A 22,016-nucleotide genomic window follows, 5' to 3' on the forward strand; every position below is an offset into this window, starting at 1 on the left:
CGAACATAAAACTGATCACGATGTCCAACATAAAACTGATCACGATGTCGAACATAAAACTGATCACGATGTCGAACATAACACTGATCACGATGTGGAACATAACACTGATCACGATGTCGAACATAAAACTGATCACGATGTCCAACATAAAACTGATCACGATGTCGAACATAACACTGATCACGATGTCGAACATTAAACTGATCACAATCTCGAACATAACACTGATCACGATCTCGAATATAAAACTGATCACGATGTCCAACATAAAACTGATCACGATGTCGAACATAACACTGATCACGATGTCGAACATAAAACTGATCACAATCTCGAACATAACACTGATCACGATCTCGAATATAAAACTGATCACGATGTCCAACATAAAACTGATCACGATGTCGAACATAAAACTGATCACGATGTCGAACATTAAACTGATCACGATGTCGAACATGAAACTGATCACGATGTCGAACATAAAACTGATCACGATGTCCAACATAACACTGATCACGATCTCGAACATAAAACTGATCACGATGTCGAACATTAAACTGATCGCGATCTCGAACATAAAACTGATCACGATGTCGAACATAAAACTGATCACGATATCGAACATAAAACTGACCACGATGTCGAACATTAAACTGATCACGATGTCGAACATAAAACTGATCACGATCTCGAACATAAAACTGATCACGATGTCGAACATAAAACTGATGACGATGTCGAACATAAAACTGATCACGATGTCGAACATAAAACTGATCACGATGTCGAACATAAAACTGATCACGATGTCGAACATTAAACTGATCACGATTTCGAACATAAAACTGATCACGATGTCGAACATAAAACTGATCACGATGTCGAACATAAAACTGATCACGATGTCGAACATAAAACTGATCACGATGTCGAACATTAAACTGATCACGATGTCGAACATAAAACTGATCGCGATGTCGAACATTAAGCTGATCACGATGTCGAACATAAAACTGATCACGATCTCGAACATAAAACTGATCACGATGTCGAACATAACACTGATCACGATGTCGAACATAAAACTGATCACGATGTCGAACATAAAACTGATCACGATGTCGAACATGAAACTGATCACGATGTCGAACATAAAACTGATCACGATGTCGAACATAAAACTGATCACGATGTCGAACATAAAACTGATCACGATGTCGAACATAAAACTGATCACGATGAAATTAACATTTGTTATACAGTTTAGCTATAAACTGTTTCTGTGGGATAGCTGTCAGTAAAGATCGGGGTAAGCTGTTGATGGGGAAGTCACCTGTTTTTGGAAATATGCCGCAGTTAGCACCTTCCAATTCCACTTATTACATCCATATAATAAAACACTGAATGACTAAATATAAAAAATGCAGCACTTTTTTTTTTATTTAACCAAATATATGTAAAATTACAACAATTTGAAAGACACGTGGAGGAAATAAACGCATAAATCATATACAATATGTATATTAAAATAAACAAAATTAGCAAATAGGAAAAGAATATGGCATTGACACGTTAAATCAAAACATTGTATAACCAATGCTCTCCTCCAGTATTAGCACAAACCTGTGTACACAGGTATATGTAATAAATAAAATTATTTATCCCTAGATACATAAAATATGATGACATTGTCATTGATAGTTACTCTGTTGTATTCTATGTTCAAGCTGATTGAAGTTCAAAGGGACACTTTGTATGATTAACATTTATGAATCAATGAACATAATAATTTCTGGTATGGTTTATAAAAACTAAAAATATCTCTCATGTAAAACTATATAAACAACCGAGTTAAATAACATGAGTACATACAAATATTGTATGCAGATATTAAAGAGAAACACCAAATAAGATCCTCCAGGAGTGCTTCAAGTTAACCAAGTGTATATGCGAAAAAAAAACCACTAACAAAATATATGTGAATAATTTAGTTGAATCCATTATCTATGCATTTACCGAGGTAAACAAGTACAGCCAACGGCAACCTGTTCCATTTCGACATTGTACACATATTCCCCATTTCGGCACTCTCCTGTCTTTTTAAGAACCGGAAGTTGCCGACGGATAACGTGGCACCTGTGATTACGTCCAATAAGGCAATGCCTACAGAGACACCTGGTGTGAGAAATATTCACTGGGATACGGTCAAGGTCGGACTCAATGTAGTCATAGGACGGACATACGGTGTTAAGTGCTCCTTGTTGTATCAGATAACTACGTGACGGACAGCGATCATTGTTGGATATAGGTCTGAAAATAAATAATACATTAAAACATCAATTTCAGACTAACCACGTTTCTCAATGACATATAGTTTGTTTAATGATTTATAAAATGAAAAGCAAATATTGTGAATGGCGTATCGCTTTCACTGGATTTATACTCAGTACTACTCCAACCAGAAGTGGTATACCTACAGAACTTTATAAGTTATAAGTGGTATACCTACAGAACTTTATACTTATAAGTGGTATACTTACAGAACTTTATACTTATAAGTGGACAGAAGTCACGATATTGTATATATGTTTTTCATCATTCGCTTTATACAGAAGAATCAAGAAAAATCATTGTGAACACAGTTTTTTTTCGAGTTATATCCTCTGTAGAAGCTAACACTCGTGTTCATGTGATATTGAATTTATTAATCCTGTTGATGAATTTCATATAAGAGGCTCGTTTCATATTAAATTAATAGAAATCAATACCTGAACAAAATCAACCACAAAAGCATGATCGAAAGAAAGTTCGAATATGTTAGAGAAAGCTAAACTAACTATAATATTTTTATTGATGCATTGATATTTTCATTTCCAAAATATTTCATTATAAATAAAATTCAGATTTTATTGAAAAAAAGTTTTTTTTTTTTTTTTTACCTTAAAATGAAATAATCCATTAATGTATTAAATACCCTTTGAACTCCAGTACCAGAAATGTATCATGTGCTAACTTCTACCGTCTACATCAGAGGGAAGTATTCATATACATGTATAATATTTATGAAATATGTGCTCTCTCTCTCAAGATGGATAATTTGTTCCTATTACCTTGTATAATAAAGATACAAATACTATATATTTAATCAAACCAGTGATACTTCTTTATAAATTAAGTGTTACAAAGCCTGTGACTTACTCTCCATACATCGTCTGACTATTGATGTAAAGGTACTCGGGTAGAGTACTCTTAAGTTGAGTGAGATCCTCCACACTGGGTTCGTTACATACAACGGCAGCAGCCTGACTTACAGCCAACATCAGCAAACTCATCTGCAATAGGAAATTACCCGTTATTTTCCGTAAAACAAAACATATTTGATCTGTTGATCAAAATAATAGCAAGCATATCTATTCAATAAAACATTGTTGGTTGGCATGAAATGCGTGACTGCCCTGCAGGTAGGCCTAAGACTTATTCCTGCTGCCCCCATTCCATGATCGTAAGAGGCGACTAAAATTAGGATATTATCTTTTCTCTTCTTTCTTAACTTTCTCCTTCTTAATGTCTCCCTTGACAATGCCTCACTTTTGGCCTTTAGTTGAGCGTTTTCCACCTGTTGGGAAGGCTTTGGGTTCTGTCCCCAAGTCCACTCATGCTAAGCGCTCAGGATATTAGGAGTGGAACGACTGGTTCGCCCGTTGTCAGTATAATGTGACCGGGTGGGGTGTGCTGCTGGGCGACTTCGGCAGTATGCTTCATTGAGATTGCACTACAAATCGGCAAAAGTTCCGGACTATCACAAGGAGACTTTACATGAACATACCGCAGCCTCCCAAAACATACATACGCACTCATCACACACAAGTATTTCGAACGCACGGGAGGCCGTCCTGAAATGATCTTAGCTGTTGATAGGACGTAAAACAAATAAAACCAAACCAAACCAAACCAAACATGAAATACGTGACCAGCTGGCGACATCCCCGAACAAATATATGTGATATATGATATTCTGATATTGGTAAAAGGTCTTATATATAAATTGTGCGTAAGTTCGTCTTACTTACGTTCATTAACTGGTTACTGAAGCTTAGTTGACTTAAAATGTTATACATGGCAAGTACAAAGGTCCTTCAAACAATGACTAGACTTATACGAGGAGCTTTATGATTTAAGACGTCTTCTGTTTCATCGAAAATGCAGTTAGTCTTGTCCGTTATTTGCTTCTATATATCAATTATTGATTGCGGTATATTTCACAAAAAGAATGCACAGACATTCAGCAGTAAAACTGTCTACCGAAAATGTTCCTTTCACAGATTACAGCGGAAATAATGTATGTGGTTTATACAGCTATAGAATATGAATCTAATCACTTATTAACGGCTAAATCCATCAATCTTATGAATTCGATGTTAAGTATGACATAATTAATTACATATGCTTCATGATTCAGTTGATGTTATCTTCTCACCGACCTATCAACCCTGTTGTCACGTGATAATGAGTTATTGCATGTATCGTACTTTACCTTCGTAAGATACGCCATAGTGTTCATCAATTCACTTGAAACATATGTTGGATATTAATCAGATAATGATTATTTATATAAATTAGTTGAGGAAATCCCCAGGAACCATTGCTTCCTTTAGGATTCCAAAGAACATTCTCGTTTGTTTGGAACGTTTCCGATATCCCGATATTGAGGCCAATGAAAAGGTCATAAGTCATTCTGGATTCTTCCTAGTAGCTGATTCTGGATTTTCAAGGGATTTTATGGTGTGTATAAACCATGTCAGTTAGGAGGGGCTGTAATTTGAAACGATCAGCAAATAGAACGAATTGCAATCATTAAAAAAACACAGATCATTGCGTGACCGAATGTCATCCGATCATATTTCCCCTAATGTTTTACTATGAGCAGTGTACATACCTGCCATAAGACGTGCTGACTAAGGTTACTCAGTGTTCGGAGTTGGCATGTCAAAAAAATAGACGTTAAAAAACTTTAAAGTAGGATTCTGGTATATAAACCACAACATACATTAAAAAAACTACAGTAGTAGGGTAATATCTTGTATTGTCAGTGTCTAACAATTACAAGTCAGTGAAACGTGCATTAAAAACAAAGAGTTACTACCCCATTGTATTGTATTGTGTTTTAATCTGAGGGAAATTAATATCGTAACATAAAAGTCACGTAACAATAACCACAATATTGACACATACAGTAGCTATGTCACGTCACAATGATGCTTGTTGTATTCAGGTGACCCGGTAATTTGGACTGTAGTATCATCCAAACAGTAGCTTTGTCACGTCAAATTGATACGTGTTGTATTCAGTTGACCCGGTAATTTGGACTTTGGTATCATCCATACAGTAACTTTGTCACGTCATAATAATACATCCGAGAAAAGAGTGGATTTTGGGGAGGTTTCCGTACCAAGCTTTTATTAAACAATTACTCCTGTCACATTATCATCGCCACGCTTCTCAACAGATTACATGACGATTAAGTAAAGTATTCTTAGCTAGTTTACAAATAGGGAACAATATCCCCTAATATTTACATTTACACTGCAGCCCCACTATATAACTTTACCAAGCTCACTTGGCAGTTATGAGTCCATAACTTCCAAATCTTTATTATGACGTCATTATTATAGTGACGTCATAATTGTAACGTCGGCGATAACGAAAGATGGCCGTCTTTGACGATAACAATTTGTTCATTCATTATCAGAGTAAAATTCCTGAATATAGTCTTTCAAATTCGTTGTCAAATGTAAATATAAGTAAAGTATTCTTAGCTAGTTTACAAATAGGGAACAATATCCCCTACAGCCAATCGGATTCTGTCCTGAAATAAGTATATTATAAAATCTATTTGAATACATTCAGGATGTCCAAATGTAGAAGAAGCCGAATTCCGGGAGCAAACCAGCCGCGTGGCCCTATACCGTTCCACTTTTAAATAGCACCTCGCCATTCTAGTCGAGTCCACTTTCCACTGCACCATTGGGTCACATTATCAGTATGCCGTGGTTTATAATAAAAGGTAAATGTATCTCGTTTTTGATGTGTGTCCAGAATTGGCTTCTTTAATGAGCAACAACATCATGCAACAGAAAAACAAAGGAATGTCGAAAATGAGAACATATTTATTCTAAAGCGAATGTACGTCACAGACAATATGAAAGACCTTTGAACAAATTGAATAAACCATCAAACATGTAAACAGTACTGAATAATACATTGAAAATATCATTGTAGGCCAGTGTAAATCATCGAGGTAGAACTACATACACACAGAGTATTGATAGGCTACCTTATCGTATTACGTAATTCTCCACAAAATGGTTGTAGGTAAACTAATCACATAGATACTTCTCTGTTTAGGTCACACAAGGAATTTTACAAATTAAACTTGACATTGGTGATCCGTGTAAACTGTTTTTATTTCGGCATTCGTTCATTGTTTGTATAATGCCCGTGAATGTCATCATAGACAGCCGGTATTTTCCTATTTCCCGGAGTTAAACCGTTTTCTTTACTGTCTCTGTTCGTTGAAGTTTCCGTCGTGTATTGACGGTTTGGTTTTGGTGTTGCTGCATTTTGTTCAGTCGATTCAATTACATCTTCCCTAGACGCGAGCTTATCTGGGTTTTTATCATTCGTGAGGAGCTGTGTTTCCGACTGAATTCCTTCAGTTGAATCAACAGCTTTGTCTAATACTTCATTCGTGATGGGCATTTTTTCTGTTTCTGGGAAACTTTCTTCGGAATGATGTTCTTGAACTTCTCCCTCCACATATTCCCCGTGAGTGTAGTCTGTAGCATGTTCTGGTGATTTGTATACGTAAGGCATTCTCTCCAGAACATCACGACTCTGTTCAGGTTGTGATTGGTTCCTATTTTCATAATTAATGGGCATTTTTTCCTTATTTAAAATGCTTCCAATATCGCCAGACACAGAATATTTCACACGTTCTTCAACTGAACTGACAGTTTTACGATTTTGTTTAAATTTATTTTTTTCTGTGCAAACACATGAAACTGACACTTTTTCCTCGGCTACCATATAATCATATATGCCGTCTGTACAGCCGACCCTCATGAGAACAGGTATATACCGGAAGACGGGTGTACATCTATATTGATAACGCCGCCTACGACGCATGGCACAACGATCACAGCGACACCTGGTTTGAAGTATGTCAGATGGTGTACGCCTTTCATCCCTGTCGAGTGATTGGTATGTAGGACACAATGAAATACTGTCTGTATTGGAGAGCAAAGTTCTGGAAGGACAATCTCTACTGAAATAATAAATAATGTTTAAATGATACTCATTGATAATATATATATATAAGTTAGGTACTGTGAAGAATCAGGATAAAATAGGAAGTTAAATACGATATGAAAAGACGATAGATCATTAAAGAAAGAGCGACTCGGCAAGTTAATCCATCCCTAATGGAGCACAAACGTCAAATCCTCAAAGGTATGCTTAACGCAATCAGCTGTGATAAAAAAAGTTATGCTTAACGTAATCGGATTTAATAAACAAAGTTATATTAAACATGATCAGATATGATAAACACCGTTTCTAAGCCTACGATACACCTATACATTTATTTACATTTTAAGCAATGCTATTCACTTACTGTTGATTTATTTCATCAATTTGTACGTGTGCCTCAGACATGTAAACAAAGTCCTCCAACACACTCCTGCGCATCCTGTTCAAGTAAGCGTCATCAGGCTCCTGGCAATCTAGTCTGGTAGGTATGGAGTCTCCTCGACCAATTGTTAGGATGAGTATCTAGAGAAAACACGTACTAATAACTAAAAGGTATCCATGCTGACAAAAACAATAATGATAATAACGTGAATTATAATTTACTGATCAGTTACCTGACTGATCAAACCTGTAGCAGACACATCCGTATCATATAGTATACTGCTAAAGGATAAAGCAAACCGTTTGATATGAGAACACTACAACTCGCACATGGAAAAGTCATAAAGGACAGCCCAATATTTGTAGGCTTTTAACCGTATGTTCTAGCCCAATGGTTTTCGCAATAATTATACGCGGTGTAATTTTACATAAAGCAATATGCATCGTAGCGTTGCTTTTGTCATTCAATTTAAGATGTTATTTGCAGATTAGCTTGTGTTGTTATCTTTAGAAGTACAATTGAACAGTTCACTCTGATATACAAGCCCAGTTACATAGGATAACTAAATCAACCTGTAGAGCCAATAGTGGGTACATCTTGCTTCTCAGATGTAGTCTTCAACTTAAAGTCTCTGAAGTTTAAGTTCTCATTCAATTCAATTCAACTTTTCAGTTCTTTTAAAGACATTTTTTGAGAAATTCCACATACAAAAATGTGTTTCCTGAGTATTTCTGATTAGGGAAACTACTTGTCCATTCATACTCAATATAATAATTTTAAAAAGCAATTATTTTCAAATAATCGCAAGAATGCCTCTACATCCTTTGTGAAGACATCCGTGTTACTAATATTATAATTCGAACACAAGGGAACAGACATGGATTGGTTTCGCTCTGATAAATAGTCTTTCATTTGATAAAATTTGCGCTGGGAGAGACACGATTCTTTTAATTATACTTCAGGTTGCGAAACAAACTGTTCCTAATTGAAGATTAAATACCCCTTTTCTGATGTTGGACTTTAAATGATTCAAATGTAAATAATCAATTCATCCTCGGAATGCCCTCATAAAAATGGCAAAATTAGGAAAATATTAAAATGGAAACCAAACCCATTATTTTACTCAATATCAATGAAACAAACGAGGGCAAAATATAAACTTCTAAAGACGTTCAAGGCGAATGAACCGTTTATACAGGGCGACGACATCAGATATATTAATGACGGCCATATCCGACCGATGTCACGTTTTCCACGTGAGAACCAGCGTAGTAGCATTGCAATGTTTTGTTGTATCAATGAGCATCACATATTTGGATCTTGGTAGGCTTTATATTAATGATATATCACAGTTGTCTTTCCTTTTTTGTCTCCCAACAACACAGTGTTGTCATTTTCTATTATTTTCGGTAGTGCATCCACTTTTAACGTTGACTTTATGTGTCGATTTTGATGTCATCGTTTTTTTTTGTAATAATGGCATGGTGAGTATGTGCCATTGGTTACTAATGGTTAGGTATATTTATTCATTTTCATCTCCAGCTCTGTTGGTAAATTGAAACTTTTCACTTATTTGTAGAGACAACGAAATATCACGAAAATATAGTCGAGTCGCTGTAAGCGTACTTGTTTTGGACGAATTTGAATTTAACCACGTACATTGTATGTACATTTGATAAGAGGCTGTTGTATCGAGCTAGAAGTGATATTATCAAAAGTGATCTGCATCAAACACAAACCAGTTTGTTTCGCTCAAGTCTGTACATTTAGTCATCCTTGTTATGACTTATATCATCTACAGCAGTGTATATGTATGCTTGTACAGAAATGACATACTTTTATCACTTCGACAGAACTACTAATTAGTTTTTAATTTGGTTCCTATACAATATATTTTTAAATGTGTTACTATTTCCATATTTCTGTCGATCTACTGAAAAAATAATTTGAGTATTTTTTGATCGTTCGTATTTTTATGCAGAATATCACATGAAAAGAACAACAATATGTGTTTATGATGCAAATCGCTTAAATGAATAAGCTTATACTTTGGTACTTTATTTTCAGAATGTCAATAGAGTAGAATGTAGTTTTTAAATTTAGGGAACACCAAATCTGATCGGTGTGAATCAAGCAAAAACAATTATAAAGAAATCTAATGATGTTGGTTACACTTTAGATTAAGAACAAGTTTAATTTTCTCAACTTATGTTCTATAACTAGATCAATGGATGTTTGATATGGTACATGTTTTTTACGTTTCTCGTTGAAACATGCAGACTTTTTCTGATATGAAGGTGATCTACAATAGTATGCTCTAAACTTCCTCTTTTTTAGTAGACATCCAGTTGTATATTTATAGTAGTTGATTTTAACTTCAAAACCAATTTCATCTCTTTCATTACATTAGACATACTACATGGTGATGTGTACATAGCCACACAGTTGTCTGATTGAATAAGTGTCAGTAATTTTAATTTTGTACTAAAACTTGGCGAAATGAATAAAAAAACAAAAAACCCTTCAAGCTACAGTTGTCGAAAAGTCGAATAGAATAAATCAATAAACAATATCATACTGTATTGTCCCTTCTTAATATCAAGAATGGTGTTGATCTGTTTATCTTAAAGTGCTCGCTGTATTGTCTAATTAAGATTCTAACATATGTTTCTGGTGGTTAAAACCGGAATAATAAAATCATGTGAATTATTGAATAAAAGTAGGATGTAATAAAATAATTGTCAATTTATCTGAAAGAGATCAACATTTTTTCATCCGAGTACAAACTTTCATTTTTATGATAAATTCCTGCCTTTATATTTAACCTACCATTAAACTGTTTTAGCGTTCAAATTGGTCGTAATTACAGGCAAGAAAGGTGTTTACTTTCACCTACATTGGTTTTATTTTTAGGCTTTAAAGATTTATAATGTTCTCAAATGTTTAACTTCGAACTTGCTAATTCTAATTTTGTTATAATTTGAGCTTTAATCGTTAAGTATACTCAATTGTTTATTTTGGTCTTCCAGAGCAGAAAATATTATGCAATGTCATACAAATAAATATGAAATAAGAATCACAAGATCACTAAATACCGGAATGTTGATACAGCTGATGTTAAAATTGATATCTCTATCAGAAATAGATACTGATAAATTTCCAAGTCACTTCCTCGTTCACGAGTGTCTGGTATGAGAGGAAGCGGGTCCAACGAACACATGCCGAGATAATGTATTCTGGGAAAATTTAAACACACTGCGTTTGAAGCTCATAAAATGGTGTTTATATTTTAACTGCCATAGTGTCATCATTTCCAACTAAAGGAAGCGGTTCGGGCTTAATAGTCTACTGGGGAATTCCTTAGCTAAATTAGATATGACGACATCACGCATCCAGCTACGTGGATGAGAATGGTTCGGGGTGAATAGGCGGATGTCGTCGATATCCTTTAGCTTTTAGATGTAGTTGCCACTCAGTCAGTTTAATCAGTATCGTTTGAAAGTGCAAAAAATATAATTCTTGAATGTAAAATTTTGCATACCGAGTTGATCATCTTTCCATTAATGTAACAAATAAAAAAATGTTGGTATACGAAAATATAAAAGCCGGGACAAGTAGGTTGGGAGGTCTAAAACCGCTTAACGGTAGTTAAGCGTGAGTGTGCTGGTTGTCTTGGATTCACGGTAGTTTAGCGTGAGTGTGCTGGTTGTCGTGGATTCACAATAGTTTAGCGTGAGTGTGCTGGTTGTCGTGGATTCACGGTAATTTAGCGTGAGTGTGCTGGTTGTCGTGGCTTCACTGTAGTTTAACCTGAGTGTGTTGGTTGTCGTGGATTCACGGTAATTTAGCGTGAGTGTGCTGGTTGTCGTGGATTCACGGTAATTTAGCGTGAGTGTGCTGGTTGTCGTGGATTCACGGTAGTTTAACCTGAGTGTGCTGGTTATCGTGGGTTCACGGTAGTTTAGTCTGAGTGTGCTGGTTGTCGTGGATTCACGGTAGTTTAGTATGAGTGTGCTGGTTGTCGTGGATTCACGGTAATTTAGCGTGAGTGTGCTGGTTGTCGTGGATTCACGGTAGTTTAGTCTGAGTGTGCTGGTTGTCGTGGATTCACGGTAGTTTATCGTGAGTGTGCTGGTTGTCGTGGATTCACAATAGTTTAGCGTGAGTGTGCTGGTTGTCGTGGATTCACGGTAATTTAGCGTGAGTGTGCTGGTTGTCGTGGATTCACTGTAGTTTAACCTGAGTGTGCTGGTTGTCGTGGATTCACGGTAGTTTAGTCTGAGTGTGCTGGTTGTCGTGGATTCACGGTAGTTTAGTCTGAGTGTGCTTGTTGTCGTGGATTCACGGTAATTTAGCGTGAGTGTGCTGGTTGTCGTGGATTCACGGTAATTTAGCGTGAGTGTGCTGGTTGTCGTGGATTCACGGTAGTTTAACCTGAGTGTGCTGGTTGTCGTGGGTTCACGGTAGTTTAGTCTGAGTGTGCTGGTTGTCGTGGGTTCACGGTAGTTTAGTCTGAGTGTGCTGGTTGTCGTGGGTTCACGGTAGTTTAGCGTGAGTGTGTTAGTTGTCGTGGGTTCGAATCAGAATGTAGGAAGCATTATGTATATGATATCCTAAAGTAAAAGTGTAAAAATGTTCTTAAGTTCTAATTCAAATTTGGTGTTATGTATGTAATATCGCATGGCATAAATACAAATCCGATAATGCCGGTATGAAGTATCAAAATGCAGCAGCCTGTAGAGAGTATAGATGGTTTAAATCTATTTGACACAATAACATAATAGGTGGTTCATTACAGTTGATGGTTTATTATTTCAGTAATTCCTCCGACACCCTTAGTTTAACGGGATCCAATTTCTATCGCACGTGACAATGTTTGTTCCTTCAGCGGGTAGACGTCTTTCCGTTACAACCCGGAAGTAAGATACGTCACAGACCAAATGCTACTTTAAATTAAATTCATGGTGAGGTTAAAGAAATGACACGCTTCCTTCATCAGCCAGTCATGGATCAACAATTAAAAAAAAGACAAGGAAACTGCACCTGCACATACATTAATATAATCACATGTCAGAGTCAGATAAAAACATGAACACACAGCATGTTTTATCTTTAATATAACTCTATGGTATACAGGTATACACCAGGTCAATGTGACGTGACGGTTATTATCACCTTGACCACCTGCTCTATAATTTACATTATACGCCCAGATGTAGCAGTGTCAATTTCATCATATGTAATAGGCTTCATGGCCAATAGTTTCGTTACTTTTTCAACGTAATTTAATGTTTTGAAATTTATATGTCACTTAATATTTAAAACCGTTGCGAACCAGCGTAGACAAATATAACGCATACCTTGTGGCAGATTATCTAACATGTGAATGTATTTCTTATATCAGTTCTCGATTTTAGCCTGACCGGCTATATATATTGTTACCTTGTCGTTACTTACCTCCTTCGTGTACATATATATATATGGTAATAGTACAGACTAGTAATCATTTGTCTGATGGAGGTAACAGTGTACTCAGTCATCAACTGATGTCGCTCATAAAATCAATCACAGGTCGTAATTTACCACATTTATTCACAAATTCATTATCTTTTTTTGTAGCTGAGCATTTCTTATTATCTACAAAAGAATTGTTCATTTGCATGAAGTGATGCATGATAGTTTCGAAGTGTAAATAAAGGCGTGGATCAGACACTATGTTAATCTCATCCAGGACATGGCACGCCCTCAAAGTGTAAACCGGTGTAATGAAACCGCAAGACAAACACATGGGCATAATCGGAAACTTCAACTGATGTATCGTACAAGGAAATGGTTCACTTTACTTATAGGATCATGACGGGAACAATTAAATATGTCCATTGGCTTCAAACTGCACATCTCGAAACCGTAAATTGTGATGTCGTCCGCTAGCGGGAGAGTCTATATCCTAACACTGAAGACATCTTTAGGTGATATTTAAATTGTTTGAGAATATTTGATTTGGATATGTATATACTGTTAGACAGAGAAAGCATTGTTATCATTAAAATAATAATACAGTGCGAAGCCTTTGTTACATAATGTCAGGTATCATTCAGGACAGACTTGTATTGTTAGTGGGAGAGTCAACCGATATTAGAAAATGACTACCATTTTCCCCTTAGTGTGTCCAATTTTTCAAGATTTAAGATCAAGATGTATCAAAAATTACTATTTGAAAAAACTTGTGTATTGAAGATGATCAAATTGATTAGTACAACTAATTTTAAAGATTTAACAATGTGATATAAATGTATATCTGATGCCACACATTCCCAGGTAAAACCTGATACAATGTCTTAATTTGTTAACAGATATGTCCATCCTCTCTCTCTATATACACATATCTATATATGTACTACATTGCTATATTGCAGTAACTGCCAATGTATTAATTGCTATATATGCTATATGTACTGATGAGCTTTAAAGCTCAAAGTCAATGAAATCAATTGAATTGAATGATTACAAAGGGAATCTGTCTTTAAATGTAATAAGTCTATCAAACAATAGGCAAACAAGCTGATTAAGCATACGATGTTGGAGTTTTCTATTTTTATAATGATATTCTTATAGGAACAGATATCAAAGAGATTGAAATGGGTGTTTTGTACCTCCCAAACTGTATGTATGTGGTGCTGTAAAATAATACATTTTCATTTTACAGTGTCTAACTCTCTACTGTGTCTAACGCTCTACTGTATCTTACTCTCTACTGTATCTAACTCTCCACTGTATCTTACTCTCTACTGTATCTAACTCTCTACTGTATATAACTCTCTACTGTATCTAACTCTCTATTGTATCTAACTCTCTACTGTATCTAACTCTCTCTACTGTATCTAACTCTCTACTGTATCTAACTCTCTATTGTATCTAACTCTCTACAGTATCTAACTCTCTACTGTATCTAACTCTCTACTGTATCTCACTCTCTACTGTATCTAACTCTCTACTGCATCTAACTCTCTACTGTATCTAACTCTCTACTGTGTCTCACTCTCTGCTGTATCTAACTCTCTACTGTATCTAACTCTCAACTGTATCTAACTCTCTACTGTGTCTAACTCTCTGCTGTATCTAACTCTCTACTGTGTCTAACTCTCTACTGTATCTAACTCTCTATTGGATCTAACTCTCTACTGTACCTAACTGTCTGCTGTATCTAACTCTCTACTGTATCTAACTATCTACTGTATCAAACTTTCTACTGTATCAAACTCTCTACTGTATCTAACTCTCTCTACTGTATCTAACTCTCTACTGTATCCAACTCTTTACTGTATCTAACTCTCAACTGTATCTAACTCTCTACTGTATCTAACTCTCTACTGTGTCTAACTCTCTGCTGTATCTAACTCTCTACTATATCTAACTCTCAACTGTATCTAACTCTCTACTGTATCTAATTCTCTACTGTATCTAACTCTCTACTGTATCTAACTCTCTACTGTATCAAACTCTCTACTGTATCTAACTCTCTCTACTGTATCTAACTCTCTACTGTATCTAACTCTTTACTATATCTAATTCTCTACTGTGTCTAACTCTCTGCTGTATCTAACTCTCTACTGTATCTAACTCTCTACTGTATCTAACTCTCTACTGTATCTAACTCTCTCTACTGTATCTTACTCTCTACTATATCTAAATTTCTACTGTATCTGACTCTCTACTATATCTAACTCTCTACTGCATCTAACTCTCTAATGTATCTAACTCTCTACTGTATCTAACTCTCTACTGTATCTAACTCTCTACTGTATCTAACTCTCTACTATATCTTAGTCTCTACTGTATCTAACTCTCTACTATATCTAACTCTCTACTGTATCTAACTCTTTACTGTATCTAACTCTCTACTTATCTAGCTCTCTACTGTATCTAACTCTCTAGTGTATCTAACTCTCTACTGCATCTAACTCTCTACTGTATCTAACTCTCTACTGTGTCTAACTCTCTATTGTATCTAACTCTCTACAGTATCTAACTCTCTCTACTGTATCTAACTCTCTAATTATCTTACTCTCTACTGTATCTAACTCTCTACTGTATCTAACTCTTTACTGTATCTAACTCTACTATCTACTCTACTGTATCTAACTCTCTACTATATCTAACTCTCAACTGTATCTAACTCTCTACTGTATCTAATTCTCTACTGTATCTAACTCTCTACTGTATCTAACTCTCTACTGTATCTAACTCTCTACTATATCTAAATTTCTACTGTATCTGACTCTCTACTGTATCTAACTCTCTACTGTATCTAACTCTCTACTATATCTTACTCTCTACTGTATCTAACTCTCTACTATATCTAACTCTCTACTGCATCTAACTCTCTATTGTATCTAACTCTCTACTGTATCTAACTCTCAACTGTATCTAACTCTCTACTGTATCTAACTCTCTATTGTATCTAACTCTCTACTGTATCTAACTCTCTCTACTGTATCTAACTCTCTACTGTATCTTACTCTCTACTGTATCTAACTCTCTACTGTATTTAACTCTCTACTGTATCTAGCTCTCTACTGTATCTTACTCTCTACTGTATCTAACTCTCAACTGTATTTAACTCTCTACTGTATCTAACTCTCTACTGTATCTAGCTCTCTACTGTATCTAGCTCTCTACTGTATCTAGCTCTCTACTGTATCTAACTCTATACTGTATCTAATTCTCTGTTATATCCAGCTCTACTGTATCTAATTCTCTGTTGTATCTAACTCTACTGTATCTAACTCTCAACTGTATCCAAGTCTTTACTGTATATAACTCTCAATCATATTTAACTCTCTACTGTATCTAACTCTCTATTGTATCTAACTCTCTACTGTATCTAATTCTATGTTGTATCTAACTCTACTGTATCTAACTCTCAACTGTATTTAACTCTCTACTGTATCTAACTCTCTACTGTGTCTAACTCTCTACTGTATCTAACTCTCTACTGTATCTAACTCTCTACTGTATCTAACTATCTACTGTATCTAACTCTCTACTGTATCTAACTCTAGTGTATCTAACTCTCTACTGTATCTAGCTCTCTACTGTATCTAACTCTTTACTGTATCTAATTCTCTGTTATATCTAGCTCTACTGTATGTAATTCTCTGTTGTATCTAACTCTAGTGTATCTAACTCTCAACTGTATCCAAGTCTTTACTGTATATAACTCTCAATTATATTTAACTCTCTACTGTATCTAACTCTCTATTGTATCTAACTCTCTACTGTATCTAATTCTATGTTGTATCTAACTCTACTGTTTCTAACTCTCAACTGTATTTAACTCTCTACTGTATCTAACTCTCTACTGTGTCTAACTCTCTGCTGTATCTAACTCTTTACTGTGTCTAACTCTCTACTGTATCTAGCTCTCTACTGTATCTAACTCTCTACTGTATCTAACTCTCTACTGTATCTAACTCTAGTGTATCTAACTCTCTACTGTATCTAAGTCTCTACTATATCTAACTCTCTACTGTATTTCTATCTTCTGTATCTAACTCTCAACTGTATCTTATCTTTATTATATATTATTTTCTACTGTATCTAACTCTACTGTATCTACCTCTCTACTGTATCTAGCTCTCTACTGTATCTAGCTCTCTACTGTATCTTATCTTTACTATATATTATTTTCTACTGTATCTAACTCTCTACTGTATCTAACTCTCTACTATATATAACTCTCTACTGTATCTACCTCTCTTTTGTATCTAACTCTCTACTGTATCTTATCTTTACTATATATTATTTTCTACTGTATCTAACTCTCTACTGTATCTAACTCTATTGTATCTAACTCTCTCTACTGTATCTAACTCTCTCTCTACTATATATAACTCTCTACTGTATCTAACTCCCTACTATATCTAACTCTCTACTATGTCTATCTCTCTCCTGTATCTAACTCTCTATTGTATCTCTCTCTCTCCTGTATCTAACTCTCTATTGTATCTAACTCTCTACTACATCTAACTCTCTACTGTATCTAACTCTCTACTGTATCTAACTCTCTACTGTATCTAACTCTCTACTGTATCTAACTCTAGTGTATCTAACTCTCTATTGTATCTTACTCTCAACTGTATCTAACTCTACTGTATCTAACTCTCTACTGTACCTAACTCTCTATTGTATATAACTCTCTACTACATCTAACTCTCTACTGTATCTAACTCTCTACTGTATCTAACTCTCTACTGTATCTAACTCTAGTGTATCTAACTCTCTATTGTATCTTACTCTCAACTGTATCTAACTCTACTGTATCTAACTCTCTACTATATCTAACTCTCTATTGTATCTTACTCTCAACTGTATCTAACTCTACTGTATCTAACTCTCTACTGTATCTAACTCTCTACTGTATCTTACTCTCTACTGTATCTAACTCTCTACTGTATCTAACTCTCTATTGTATCTTACTCTCTACTGTATCTAACTCTACTGTATCTAACTCTACTGTATCTAACTCTCTACTGTATCTAACTCTCTACTATATCTAACTCTCTACTGTATTTCTATCTTCTGTATCTAACTCCTAACTGTATCTTATCTTTACTATATATTATTTTCTACTGTATCTAACTCTCGACTTGTTTTGAAAGGTGATGATTATTGTGTATCTTGTGGTGTGACCACAGAAAAGTTCAAAGAAGGAGTAAAGAAAACCCCTGCCCACGCTGGAGCTTCCACTGGAGATCTCTTCCTCTTAGACACCCTTTCATTGGGTTAAAGGGAAATTACTTTACCAGAGTAAGGGGGCGATTAAGTATTTTTATTTCAGTCATGCCATAAAGTTCCAACTGTCATTCTTCAGCTGATTTTAAACAAATGATTACTGCAGCTTTATGAATATCAAGTGTCAATGCAGCCGAATACATTTTACAATTATTTTATACATTAATATTTCTCAACAATGTGTATTCCTGAAATAACTGACATCTACCTATTTAATTCTGAGTATATTGTGATGCAGTATGATATAGATAATGTTGCTTGTAGTGCCTAGATATATAACAGTTAGTGTCTTTGTTCTTTTAAACATGACTTAAAATGACATACACCAGGGAGTAATGTTGTACAGTTACCATGACATACACCAGGGAGTGAAATATTGTACAGTATTCATGTCATACACCAGGGAGTGAAATCTTGTACAGTTATCATGACCTACACCAGGGAGTGAAATCTTGTACAGTATTCATGACATACACCAGGGAGTAAAATCTTGTACAGTTATCGTGACATACATCAGGGAGTGAAATGTTGTACAGTTATCATGACATACACAAGGGAGTGAAATCTTGTACAGTTATCATGACCTACACCAGGGAGTGAAATCTTGTACAGTTATCAAGACATACACAACGGAGTGAAATCTTGTACAGGTATCATGACATACATCAGGGAGTGAAATATTGTACAGTTATCGTGACATACACAAGGGAGTGAAATCTTGTACAGTTATCGTGACATACACCAGGGAGTGAAATCTTGTACAGTTATCAAGACATACACAACGGAGTGAAATCTTGTACAGGTATCGTGACATACATCAGGGAGTGAAATATTGTACAGTTATCATGACTTATACCAGGGAGTGAAATATTGTAGTTATCATGACATACACCAGGGAGTGAAATCTTGTACAGTTATCATGACATACACCAGGGAGTGAAATCTTGTACAGTTATCATGACATACACCAGGGAGTGAAATCTTGTACAGTTATCATGACATACACCAGGGAGTGAAATCTTGTAGTTATCATGACATACACCAGGGAGTGAAATCTTGTACAGTTATCATGACATACATCAGGGAGTGAAATATTGTACAGTTATCATGACTTATACCAGGGAGTGAAATATTGTACAGTTATCATGACTTATACCAGGGAGTGAAATCTTGTACAGTTATCATGACATACACCAGGGAGTGAAATCTTGTACAGTTATCATGACTTATACCAGGGAGTGAAATATTGTACAGTATTCATGACATACACCAGGGAGTGAAATCTTGTACAGTATTCATGACATACATCAGGGAGTGAAATCTTGTACAGTTGTCATGACATACACCAGGGAGTGAACTCTTGTACAGTTATCATGACATACACCAGGGAGTGAAATCTTGTAGTTATCATGACATACACCAGGGAGTGAAATCTTGTACAGTTATCGTGACATACACCAGGGAGTGAAATCTTGTAGTTATCGTGACATACATCAGGGAGTGAAATCTTGTAGTTATCGTGACCTACACCAGGGAGTGAAATCTTGTAGTTATCGTGACATACATCAGGGAGTGAAATCTTGTAGTTATCGTGACCTACACCAGGGAGTGAAATCTTGTACAGTTATCATGACATACACCAGGGAGTGAAATCTTGTACAGTTATCAAGACATACACAACGGAGTGAAATCTTGTACAGTTATCATGACATACACAAGGGAGTGAAATCTTGTACAGTTATCAAGACATACACAACGGAGTGAAATCTTGTACAGTTATCAAGACATACACAACGGAGTGAAATCTTGTACAGTTATCAAGACATACACAACGGAGTGAAATCTTGTAGTTATCGTGACATACACCAGGGAGTGAAATCTTGTACAGTTATCGTGACATACACCAGGGAGTGAAATATTGTTATCATGACAGCGAAACCAGTTAAAGATAGAAAAATGTATTGTTAATTTAGCTGGGAAGCTTATGAATATTGCCTTAGATATGGATGAACTTTCTAACCTGTTTAACGGTTACTTCTGTATAACTTGTTTACTTATTGTGATATTTAAATGACAACGGCGTAAAAACATACCAATTTACATACATGAATGATCAATTGTGGCTGACTTGTTTACAAAATTAACTCGTCAATCTAAATAAACACAAGTGCACAACATGACATATGCTAAGCTGTATACATATTTCATTAACTAAATAGATATCTCGTGCACCTGTTCTACACACAACTTCTGTGAAAACATATCGCCACTCCTCATAATGTCAGGAAATAGAGAGCAGAATGACGTCAAAAGCTGTAACTAAATTGTAAAATCCCTCTGTCAAATAGAAGGAAAGTAAGTATTCGGAAATAAAGACGACTAACGTGAATTGAGGAAGTACCTGTGATCTCAAAAATATGCATATTCATGTGGTTTTTAAAATTAAACTAGATTTCGGCATCATGCGAAATCATATCAAACAAATTCATAGATAAATATTTCCACTTTGAATATCTTATATAAATTAAATAAATAGATGTTATTGTGGAACTATATTCTGCTTACTTTCTGTAGGTGACAACCTTTTGCGTCAAATAGGAATCAGGTGTTTTGCTACTACATCAGTTGTCAGTGCGTATAACGTCCATTGAATGACACTTATTTAAAGTAGCGTAAATAAAAAGTAAAAATGTAAATCTAAGTTTTATTAACTTTTTTTTGTTTACTGATTTTTTTTTTACAGATATTTAAAACAACAAAAAGAGAAAATTTATTTCTCAAATAAACGATGATATTCTGAAGGACACTCGTCTGGCGCCTCTTACGTATCTATACATCAGACCCCGAGTATCACAGTCGAGTTATAGAAGGACGAAACAGTTGTATGATGTCTCTAGCATCACTGACGAGTTGTAGAAGGACGAAACAGTTGTATGATGTCTCTAGCATCACTGACGAGTTGTAGAAGGACGAAACAGTTGTATGGTGTCTCTAGCATCACTGACAAGTCATAAAGGGACAAAACAGTTGTATGATGTCTCTAGCATCACTGACGAGTTATAGAAGGACGAAACAGTTGTATGATGTCTCTAGCATCACTGACGAGTTGTAGAAGGACGAAACAGTTGTATGGTGTCTCTAGCATCACTGACAAGTCATAAAGGGACAAAACAGTTGTATGATGTCTCTAGCATCACTGACGAGTTATAGAAGGATGAAACAGTTGTATGATGTCTCTAGCATCACTGACGAGTTGTAGAAGGACGAAACAGTTGTATGATGTCTCTAGCATCACTGACGAGTTGTAGAAGGACGAAACAGTTGTATGGTGTCTCTAGCATCACTGACAAGTCATAAAGGGACAAAACAGTTGTATGATGTCTCTAGCATCACTGACGAGTTATAGAAGGACGAAACAGTTGTATGATGTCTCTAGCATCACTGACGAGTTGTAGAGGACGAAACAGTTGTATGGTGTCTCTAGCATCACTGACAAGTCATAAAGGGACAAAACAGTTGTATGATG

General features: G+C 35.5%; 2 protein-coding genes across 2 annotated transcripts; both read right to left on the bottom strand.

Moving 5' to 3' along the window:
• Positions 1-1,408: 1,408 nt before the first annotated feature.
• Positions 1,409-3,379, bottom strand: LOC117338825 (interleukin 17-like protein). The gene is made up of 2 exons (XM_033900183.1): positions 3,205-3,379; positions 1,409-2,316 (listed from the first exon to the last, which is right to left on the bottom strand). Exons 1-2 carry the CDS (start codon positions 3,336-3,338, stop codon positions 2,019-2,021), a joined length of 432 nt encoding a protein of 143 aa, XP_033756074.1. The 5' UTR covers positions 3,339-3,379; the 3' UTR covers positions 1,409-2,018.
• Positions 3,380-6,157: 2,778 nt separating this feature from the next.
• LOC117339752 lies at positions 6,158-8,317 on the bottom strand. The gene is made up of 2 exons (XM_033901468.1): positions 7,679-8,317; positions 6,158-7,330 (listed from the first exon to the last, which is right to left on the bottom strand). Exons 1-2 carry the CDS (start codon positions 7,750-7,752, stop codon positions 6,469-6,471), a joined length of 936 nt encoding a protein of 311 aa, XP_033757359.1. The 5' UTR covers positions 7,753-8,317; the 3' UTR covers positions 6,158-6,468.
• Between the last annotated feature and the right edge of the window lie 13,699 nt (positions 8,318-22,016).

Source organism: Pecten maximus, chromosome 12 (genome assembly GCF_902652985.1).
Source record: "Pecten maximus chromosome 12, xPecMax1.1, whole genome shotgun sequence".
NCBI classification, from domain to species: domain Eukaryota; kingdom Metazoa; phylum Mollusca; class Bivalvia; order Pectinida; family Pectinidae; genus Pecten; species Pecten maximus.